Source organism: Rhincodon typus, chromosome 40 (assembly GCF_021869965.1).
Source record: "Rhincodon typus isolate 14 chromosome 40, sRhiTyp1.1, whole genome shotgun sequence".
Lineage (NCBI taxonomy): Eukaryota > Metazoa > Chordata > Chondrichthyes > Orectolobiformes > Rhincodontidae > Rhincodon > Rhincodon typus.
Window position 1 is genome coordinate 7,242,643 of NC_063371.1, and position 10,909 is coordinate 7,253,551.

General features: G+C 43.9%; 1 protein-coding gene across 1 annotated transcript in view; it reads left to right on the forward strand.

Moving 5' to 3' along the window:
- Nucleotides 1-1,160: 1,160 nt before the first annotated feature.
- The window catches only part of LOC125487327 (DNA polymerase delta subunit 2-like), a 12,008-nt gene continuing 2,259 nt past the window's right edge, over nucleotides 1,161-10,909 (forward strand). Inside the window, exons 1-3 of the mRNA XM_048618509.1 lie at nucleotides 1,161-1,782; nucleotides 2,060-2,181; nucleotides 9,377-9,500. Coding sequence (XP_048474466.1) covers nucleotides 1,293-1,782; nucleotides 2,060-2,181; nucleotides 9,377-9,500 — 736 coding nt within the window. The 5' untranslated portion in view covers nucleotides 1,161-1,292. The remainder of the gene's footprint in view (nucleotides 1,783-2,059; nucleotides 2,182-9,376; nucleotides 9,501-10,909) is intronic.

Consider the following 10,909-nt stretch of genomic DNA (forward strand, 5'->3'; position numbering starts at 1 on the left):
TGGCCTGCTGTGTTCATCCAGCTCTACACCTTGTTATCTCAGATTCCCCAGCATCTGCAGTTCCTACTATCTCTGCTTCCAGAGAGTATTAGTTTACAACCATCAAGGAATGAATTGGTCAAAAAACAATTGTACATTTAAGTGTTCCAGTGTGGCTGTGTCACAGCTGCACTGGAGAGTCCAGTCCTGTGCCTAACATGGCACGAGTGGAATCAAGTCTCTTTCCAGAAGCATGGCAAATTCCAATTACACAAAGAGCTAATTTCTATGAATATCATTTCTAACACATGATAATCAGAACACCTAACAACGTTTGTGCCAAACAAGGAGGAACAGATGTCACTACTTTTAATGTTTTGGATTTCTATAAGATTTTTCAAAACCAGATGAGTGCAAAGGGTTGCTTTTCAAGTTTAGCCAACCTGAAGACAGTTGTATGAGATAACAAGGTGTAGAGCTGGACGAACACAGCAGGCCGAGCAGCATCAGAAGAGCAGGAAGGCTGACGTTTCGGGCCTAGAGCCATGGTGCAACTTCAACCTCAGGCTGAAGCCACGGTAACAGACTGACTGGAATTCAGGGGTGAATTTCAATCCTGCCAGAAGTTGCCAGAGTCAAACATTAATTTTTTTCGTCAGGAAGAAGTGAGACAGCGAGACCAGAATCCCGCATTTACGTGAGATCCGGAACAGACTCAAACAGGTATTCCTACAATCTCGGTGTAACATTTGTTTGGAACTGCCAATGCTGGGGAATCTGAGATAACAAGGTGTAGAGCTGGATGAACACAGGGTCTAGGCCCGAAACGTCAGCCTTCCTGCTCTTCTGATGCTGCTCGGCCTGCTGTGTTCATCCAGCTCTACACCTTGTTATCTCAAATGTTACACTGAATATGACATGCGACAGTTGGATCGAAAAGTTGGTCCGATACCAGTCAAAGAAAAAGAGAATATGGTGCCGGAAAGGTTTGGGTGGGAACGGCAGAATGAGGCAGATGCAGACCGTACCCCACACATGGAGCTAGTGCTGGAGGAGCACTGGGAACGTGTCTGAAACCTACCCTGGAGATCTGTCTAAGATGGCACAATCGGGGGGGAGTACCCGAAAAAACGGACGTAAAAATTTAAAATGGAGCCGTGTGAGTAGAATCGGTCGGAGAGGGCACACGGAGAGCGATCTTCAGGCCTCAGGTGAAAAACGGAGGCGGAGCAGCCGCCTTCGGAACATGAAATCGCCCCTCAGTAAGATGGCGGTTTTGAAATATTGAAAACGTCGTTTTACCCCGCAATAAGATGGCGTCCGCGTCCTTGTTGTTGTCGTCGCCCCGCGCGAGGTGTGACGGCTCGTCACGTGCTGGCAGTCCCGCGCATGCGCGTCGCTTGGCGGGAATCTCCCAACGGAAAACCTTCCCCGAGCTAAACCCGAGGAGCTGGAAAACAACGGCAGGGAAAGAACAGAAGACCGACAAAATTCACGGCGCCGGTGGGTCTGCCAAGGCTCAGAAAGGGAGAGTGGGTGGGGTATTTCTTCTTCCCTGCTCGCCACCCACCCACGCTATGTTTTCTGAGCGGGCGGCCCTGAAGGAGCCGACTCTGTTGTCGGCCCCGCTCCCGGCCCAGCCGGGCCCAACTTTCCCCCGGGTAACGGCCGGCTCATACGAGAACCGTTCCGGCAGCTTCAGGCTGGGAGAACGCTCTTTCCAGCGGCAGTACGCGCACATCTACGCCGTCCGGTTGGTGCAGATGCGTCCGATGGTGGAGGAGAGAGCCAGAAAGAAATGGGGTGAGTGCTCCACACACGCACAGCCACGAGAGATGGGGAGGAGTCGGGCACTTCCCCGGGTGGGTTGTAAACAAGGAACAGTGTTGTCCTGAACCGCAGTGAAATATTCAGTCTGTGTCGTGCCCTGATTTTATTTCAGGGTTGAATCTGCTGCTTTCCAAAGCGGCTCCACGGTCACCGTTAACTCTTGATTTTCTGTTCACACATGCTGCCAGATCTGCTCAGCTTTTCCAACAACTTCTGTTTTTGTTACTGATTCTCCTGTTGTATTTCGCAGGAGCCGATGTGCCGGTGAAGAAGCTGTGTGAGCTGCAGATGGGCGAGAAGTGTTGCGCGGTTGGCACCCTCTTCAAGCACATGGAGTTGAAACCATCTATCCTGCGGGAAATCAGTGAGGAGGTAGGAGGCCGACCCTGGGACCCGTCTCATTTTGAGCCTCTTGAGGACGCACCGTCGGCCTTAACCTCTTTTATTTAGCTGTCAGGATAAGACCAGAGAAACTGATGTCTTCAAAATTTTAATCAGCATCAAACCATGTCTTTATTTCTTTGCATGGCGAAGGATCCTAGATTAGAACTTAGCAAAATAGAATTTGTGTACCTCTAACTCCCACTGGGGTGATTGTCAGGGATATGGACTCTGGCCAAGTGTCGCCCTATTGGTCCTTTAAGAGTATACAGGAATCTGATGCATCGTTATTACACTACACTCGTTTGGAGTGGTGTGCCATTCATTCAGATGATGGCTGATCTAGTTGTGGTCTCGACTAAACTTTCTGGTCTGCACTCGTTTACTTTATTGTCTAATAACCAATGACCTGCAAGAAATAAGAACCTGACCAAGTTGTGGGTAACGTTGCTCAGCCCCTTGAGTGTGTCGGCCACTCAGTGGCACCTTGGCTGATCTGACCTTTCTCATGTCCACTTTTCACAGTATGTATGTTTTGCAGGGGAAGAGCCACAGGGGGTTCTTGCACTCTGCCTAGTCCTTTTAATTGGTCTGGTGGTCACCCGTTTCCTTTCTGCCTGTGGTATCTCAGCCTGCGGTGTGCCCACCTCTTTGTACATGGTGTCCACAATAGTCTGAACTTCACTGTTGCTCCAGTGTCCCCACTTGCCGCTCCAGTTCTGAAACTGAGGCCTCCTGGAGCAACTGATCGAAACACTTTCTGCACCCATGCTGGCCCTGGGCACTCGAAACATGCCCGACCTCCTGGTGGAGCAGTAGGAGCAAATTAGCGCTTGGAGCTCTCCTGTCATGACTTAGTCCTTTGGGTTAGAAAATAGGAAGAGGCGTAAGCCATTTGGCCCTTTGAGCCTGCTCTGCCATTCGTTGTCATCATGGCTAATCATCCGACTCAATAGCCTTTTTGTGCTTTTCCCCTATATCCTTCAGTTGCTTTTGCCCCAATGGTATATCCACCTCCTTGAAGTCATACAATGTTTTGGCCTTGACCGCTTTCTGCGGTAGCAAATTCTACAGGCTCACCCCTGTCTGGGTGAAGCGGTTTCTCCTCCTGTCAGTCCCAAATGGTTTACTTCATATTCTTATGCTGTAATCTGGACTCTGGACTCCGTCAGTGGGAATATCCTGACAGGGTAACACAGGGAAGTACAAAAAAAAAGTACACCACCTTCTCCAGCTGGGGAAAATTACCTTTAAGAACAGGCGCCTGATGTGGCACTATTGGGAAGGCCCCCACTGGACAAGACAGAATGGCACTAAAATGACAGGAATTGATATAACACACACAGATGGAAGATATCCATGGCTGATTCTGTCCTTTTGTAAAGCAGGAATTTGAAATGGTAATTGAGAATTGCACAACCCTTTGCCCACTCTCCTAGCCTGTCCATGTCTTTCTGTAGCCTCCCACTTCAACATGACCTGTCTCTCCACTTACCTTTGAGTCATCTGCAAACTTAGTGACAGTGCCCTCAGTTCCTTGGTCCTGATCGTTAATGTATAATGTGAATAATTGTGTCTCAACACAGATCCCTGCAGAACTCCATTGATCACTCGCTGCCACGCTGAAAGAGATGCCCTTATCCCCACTCTGCCTCCTGCCAGTCAGCTAATCTTCTGTGTCTGCCGGTATCTTGCCCCTAACACCATTGGCTCTTACCTTATCTAGCAGCTGGCTGTACAGCATCTTGTCCAAGGCCTGTTTGAAATCCAAATCGATCACACCCACTGGCTCTCCTTTGTCAAACTTGCTTTTTACCTCCTTCAAGAATTCTAACAGATTATCAGGCTTGCCATCCCTTGACAAAGATGTGTCGATTCAGCTCTGTTTTCCCATGCACTTCCAAGTACTCAACAATCTTATGCTTAATAACGGACTCTTAAAATCTTCACATCGACCAAGGTCAGGCCTATAATTTCCTGTCTTCTGCATCCCTCCCTTCTTCAACATAATTACATTAGTCATTTCTCAGTCCTCCAGGACCTTCCCGGACTCTGGTGATCCCTGAAAGATTACCGTCAATGCCTTCCGTCAATGCCTCTATAATCTCCTCAGCTATTTCCTTCAGAACTCTGGAGCGCACTGTCTGCTCCAGGTGATTTATTGACCTTGAGACTTTTCAACTTCCCCATTACTGTTTCCCTCATGCCCCAAATTTCCTCGGACTTCAGTTTTATATTCAAGAGCAAGAGTACTCACCAATGAGAGAAAAGGAGGGACAAATAAGCTGCTCTGTGTTTTACCAATATAATGGACCAGAACAAACTCCATTCAAATATATCAGAGATAGCCGAGACTCTGACTTTTTCTTTTTTAAAGGTGATTGTAAGGTGTTATATTTCAGATGTAATTTGATGGCCATCTATGTGTGGAGCCACAGGAGATGGACGAGAAACTAAACAAGTATTTCATGTCATTGATTACTGTAGAGAAGGGTATGGAAGCTTGAGAACTTGGAATAGCGATATTTTGAAAAGTGTCCGTATAACAGAAGAGGGGGTGCCGGACATCTTAAAATGAACAAAAGTGGAGAAACCCCAGGGGCTGATTAGGTGTATCCCAGAGCTTTGTGGAAAATTCGGAAATGATTGCTGGCCCCCCTGCTGAGATATTTGTATTATCAATAGCCACAGGTGAGGTGCCAAAGACTGGAGGTTGGCTCATGTGGTACCATTATTTCAGAGAAGTGGTAAGGAAAAGCGAGGGAACTATAGACTGGTGAATCTGATGTGAGTGGTGAGTAAGTTGTTGGAGGGGCTTGTGAGGGTTGGGATTTACATGCGTTTGGCAAGGCAAGGACTGATAAGAGAGAGTCAACATGGCTTTCTCGAGTTTTTTTTATTTGAAGAAGTGACAAAGAAGATTGAAGGTGGAGCAGTAGACATTGTCTATTTGAATGGCAGCAAGGCGTTCAACAAGGTTCCGTGAGGTAGTTAGTAAGGTTATATGACATGGAATCCAAGGGGAGTTAGCCAATAGGATACAAAATTGGCTTGAAGATACAAGACAGGGTGGTGGCGGAGGGTTGTTTTTCGGACTGGAGGCCTGTGACAAGTGGTGTGCTGCAAGAAGTGGTGCTGGGTCCACTGCTTTTCATCATTTATAAAAATGATTTGGATGTGAATATTAGACGAATGGTGATTAATTTTGCAGATTACAAAAAAGTTGGTGGTGTGGTAGACAGTGCAGAAGATGATCTCACATTACAACGGGACTTTGGTCAGATGGGCCAATGAGCTGAGGAGTGGCAGATGCAGTTTAATTGAGATAAATATGAGATGTTGCGTTTTGGTAAGGCAAACCGAACAGGACTTCGACAGTTAATGGTGGGTCCCTGGGGAATATTGTCAAACAAAAATACCTTGGAGTGCAGGTGCATAGTTCCTTGAAAGTGGAGTTGCAGGTAGACAGGGTGGTGAAGAACGCATTTGGCACACTTGCCTTCATTGGGCAGTGCATTGAGTACAGGAGTTGGGAAGTCATGTTACAGCTGTACAGGACATTGGTTAGGTCACCTTTGGAATACTGCATTCCATTCTGGTCTCCCTGCTATAGGAAACATGTTGTGAAACTTGAAAGGTTTTAGAAAAGTTTTACAAGGATGTTGACAGGATTGAAGGGTTTGATCTATAGGGAGAGATTGAATAAGTAGGGGCTATTTTCCCAGGAGTGTCGGAGGCTGCACGGTGACCTGACAAAGGTTTGTAAAATCATGAGGGCCTTGGATAAGGTAAATAGACAAGTCTTTTTCCCAGGGTAGGAGAATCCAAAACTAATGGGCGCAGGTTTAAGGTGAGAGGCAAAAGATTTTAAAAGGACCTTTTAAGGTTAACTTTTTCATGCAGAGGGTGGCGCGTGTCTGGAATGAGCTGCCAGAGGGATCGGTGGAGGCAGGTACAACTGCAACATTTAAAAGTCATCTGGATGAGTACATGAATAGCAAAGGTTTCGAGGGATATGGGGCAAATGAGACTGGATCAGTTTAGGATATCTTGTTCGCATGGACGAGTTGAACTGAAGGGTTTGTTTCTGTGCTGTATAACTGTGACTCTGGATGGTTGCACTACTTGGCTTTAAGCAAAATACACTTTTTCTTATACTCAGTTAAAATACAAACAAAAGGAAGAAGAATTGATACAAGTAACTCTGTTAGAAAAACTAACAAAATAAAAGATTATTTAACTATGAAGCAGCAATTCTTTTGAGTATAATAACATCCCATAAATGCCTCCTTGGCAAGGCAAGTTCAGTAAAATAGATTTTCTCACAGTCCGTGTTTCTCCAGTCCAGGAGGAAAGAACATCTGAAGAAAATTCTGCCAGAGAGAGAGAAAACTGAAGTGTTTTGCTGCAGCAGGGAGTGATGTATGGCAGCGTCAAAACCCGAACAACTACTGAAAGCTAAATTGAAACCCTGGTTCTGTGGGAGCCTGACTCTACCCATTCGTGCTTCTATTCTTCCACCTTGGGGGAAAAGAAACCAAGGCCTCACATGTTCACTTTATTGGCTTGGAACAGACTGTTTTTCCCCTTATCTCAACGGTCAAAAAAAAGACAAAGTACACCTCTTACAGCCATAGTATCGTCTCACTGAACTCCAGTTACTCATGTTGCAGACCCAGCTCCACTCCTTTCTGGGGAAGAGAATTCGACATAGGAGAAGGATCTATAGAGCGGGGGTAAATTGGCCATGTCAGTTGATGCCACGCGTGAGATGAACAGGTTGAACGTGTACCCGTGTGTTTACTGGGACTGCCGCGTACACATTTGATCAAGTTCAACTTTGAAATTGGTGGGCTGTGAAGGATGGGGAGGAGATGGGTGAGCTGCAAGGGCCATAAGAATGACAGCGGTGGATCGCTACTCCTTCTCTCCCCTTGAACCCCATCACCGCCATAATCCCCATTATTGCTCCCTGTCCCTTGGATCTTGCTCCTTCACTGTGTCCTCCCTTTTCATCCTCACTGGTGCCCTACCTGCTGAACTTTGTTTCAGTTGAATGTGTTTTTTCTATGTCTTCATGTCTGACACTATTGGTCTTCTATATGAGTCATCTCTATCTTTAAAGGGAGACCCCGTATTGTTAAAATATGTCCCTTGTTTTTTTTTCCTCTGAGGCAGCATCCTGTCAGCATCCATACAGTAGAGATCTTAAGGATCTTTTTATGTTTCTGTACGTCGCCACTTATTATTGCAAACACTAATGTGTATCGGCTCAACTTATTTACTTTTTCACATTGTTAAGGCCTTTGTCCCAGGGATATATCAAGTGAACGTTTTCTAAACTGCTTCCAACACTTCTATTTTTCAGATGAGACCAAGGCTGCACATAATCTTGTTGACATCTGCAGCATAACTTGCCAACATTTACAGTTTATTTCCTGTTGCTTTCCTGATTACTGGCTGTATCTGCTTACAAGTGTTTTGTGAATAGTATACCTGGTCACTCACATCTTTCTGTCCTACTAAGTTCTGTGTGTACTTTCCATTGAATTCATATATTGCTTCTCTCTCTCTCTCTTCCCCCATCACCACCCACAAATGGACAAGTTTGCATGTTCTCACTTATGGTCCATCATCCAGAGTTTGCCTGCTTGCTTCACACATCTGTATCCTTTTTGGGGCTTTGCACCTGAGCTTCACTAATAATTTTGTAGCTATCTTGGCATCATTGACAAATCTAGACAAATTTGGTCCCTGCATCTATGTCATTCATGTAGATTACAAACTGAAATTTGCAGTGTTCATGTCTGTGGCATGCCATCAATAGTAGCCTGCTAAAAGAATAAAACCACCTGTTTGGTGTTACGCCGATTTCTGTTTGCCTTGATAGAGGATTGATTTATTCAAATGCTCCCCAATCTCTCTGTGATCTTAGCTTGTGAAGCATTGACTTGGTACCTTCTCAAATGCCTTATAGAAATCCAGTTACACCATGGCTACAAGTTTCCCTTGAACCACCTTAATGGATATGTTGAATAAATAGAAAAATCCCACGGTAACGTTGATTTCTGATGAAGGGTCTAGGCCCGAAACGTCAGCCTTCCTGCTCCTATGATGCTGCTTGGCCTGCTGTGTTCATCCAGCTCTGCGCCTTGTTACCTCATTACATCATGTTTTAACATAAATCAATCTAGAACTGAATGTTAAGCCACCTTGCCTATTGTTTCCTTCTCTCTGTCTTTGTTCAAGAAAGGAACACCTTTGTTCAAGAAAGGAGAATTAGCTAATTTCCAATCCACTTGGACCCTTCCCAAATCTGTGGAATAGAAGGAAAATTATAAGCCATGCTTCAGCTCTGCAGCCACTTCTTTTCTGTATCGTAGGATTTTACAATCTGGTCTGAGGACTTGTCAAAGTAGATCTCATTGTTTTTGCCTATTTCCAAGTGATTCAGTTTGTTTTAGCTTCTTCCTTGCCAATTAATTTTCAAGATCTGCTGGAAGTTTCCTGAAGACAGATAGAAAATAGATGTTCAACCCCTTTGTCATTTCCTAACTATCCATTTAATTTCCAGGCACACTCTTGAGAGATCAGACATTCTTTCACGTTTGTACTTGTAGAAACTTGATCTGTATTTATATTACTGGATAGCTTTCTCTCATATTCTAAATCGTCCCCGTTTATAGTTGCTCTTTGCTGTTTGTTAAAACATGATCTGTCTGAGCTACCTTCATGCCGTTGTTCTTGGACCAGCACTTGTCACCTTCAAACCTTTTTGTCTGTCCAAGTGTAGATTTGATTTCCTAATTTGAATCAGGTTTTTCTTTGTTTCTTCTTTGAGCTGAATTTTTAAAAATATAGTGAGACTCAAATTGCAGTCAAAGGCTCTTTGGAGTAAGTGACTTGGTTCATCTGTATTCAGTTCCCTGAAGAGAAAATGGAGGGTTACATTTCTAATTTGGACTATTATCCTTGTATTCAAATGGTCAGTGGTGACTCCGCTCTTGTGTTTTCTGACATTGGGAATTGCTTTAAATTGTTTCATATTTTTTGAATTGAAACTGATTCAAGCTGAATTGAATGACTGCACCCACTTGTTGTCACTTCTTCTGACATGAATACTCAGTGTACTGATGACCCATAATTGTTTTTGCTAATGTCATAAGTCTTGTCTTTTTTCTTTTAGCACAACCTATTGCCTCACCCAGCACGTACAAAATATACAGATCAATCAGATGAGCTTATTTTAGAGGATGAGCTGCAGCGAATCAAATTGGAAGGAGAGATTGATGTCCAGAAATTTGTGACAGGTATGGCTGGAAACACTATTGAAACAATTTGTGTCTGTTCCCTGGAAGGCGCCTCATTTTAGAGATGCCATGATATGTTCTGGACAGGTATTGTGACATGGAGCTTTGGATCAAGAGATTCCTTTGGGCTACATTGCTTGTTTGTGCTTCAACTGGATTTCATGGCAAAACTGTTTTGGAATTGTCTCTAACAGTTGTCCAGTAGCTGAATGGTGACAGTTGCAGGTTTTATGTTCACAAATTTTGATGGTGACTCCAGTACTGGTTTTACCAAACTACCGAAGACATCTGACCTTGAAATATCTTCAGTTGCATTTATCAAGGCGGGATTAAATATTTTCTTTTTTTCTTTTTACTCCTCTTTTTGTATCTAAGATTTGTGCCTCGTTTAGTGTGTATCTCAAATGGTGCCACGAGAGGCAACATTGTAAACTTATCGCTGTACTTCTGTACTTGAGTACATGTGATAACAAAGGATATTCTATTCTATTCTATTTCTCAAGTACAAGGCCATGAACTGGACCTTGACATATGATTCCTGAGGGCAGGAACATGGGTGTCATTTGTCTTTGATGAGATGCAAGGCCTCAAGTATGCATCTTTTTTGTTGGAACGGCTCACTGCATATTGGTGGTAGAATATCACTGATGTGAACTTTGTCATCAACACTGATGTGAAACAACAGTCTTGATAGCCATTGGAGGCATCTGAAGCCACAGCACAGCGAGTGGGGATATCTTATAAATTCAACTTCTTTCTTTGGTTTTGGTGTTCTTTTTTCTGAGACCCCTAAAATTCTGTTATTCTCAGGAGGTTGTGTAAAAATGTTAAGAAAAATCTTTGTTGGAAATAGTGTCTGAATATTCCTTAGAGTTGGTAGATTGAGAAAATTGTACAGGCATGTTTTTGATGTCCCAGAGTCCTGTTTCTGTTTTCGTTGTTCTGCATCTCCTAATTAAATTCATTTTTCTTCATTCCTACAATAATGTTAAACCTCATAATAGGATTGTTGACTTGAAACATTGACTGTTTTTCTCCCCAAATGTTGCCTCATGTTGAGTATTTCCAGCATTTTCTCGTTGTTTAACACTATCTTACCTTGTAGTTTTAAATCTGAAATCCTATTTTGTATTGTCCTATTGTCCAATCATGGATTGGTTCATTTAAGAGTATTTGTTGTTTGGTGGGACTCATTTTAGTTAGCCATCATGGTTTCTCTAAGAGCTGATAGTTGAATCCAACTTGTGACAATATGTGCCTTTAAGAGAGAATTTTTGTGTCTTGTTCCTCTCTTGAAGAGGAATGACATAAACCTGGTGCTGAGGTGCTTGTTCTTTGGAAAGCAGAAGTCAAAAGCTTCAGTGCTGGTAAAGCCCAGCAGGTCTGGCAGCATCTGTGAAGGAAAAAAC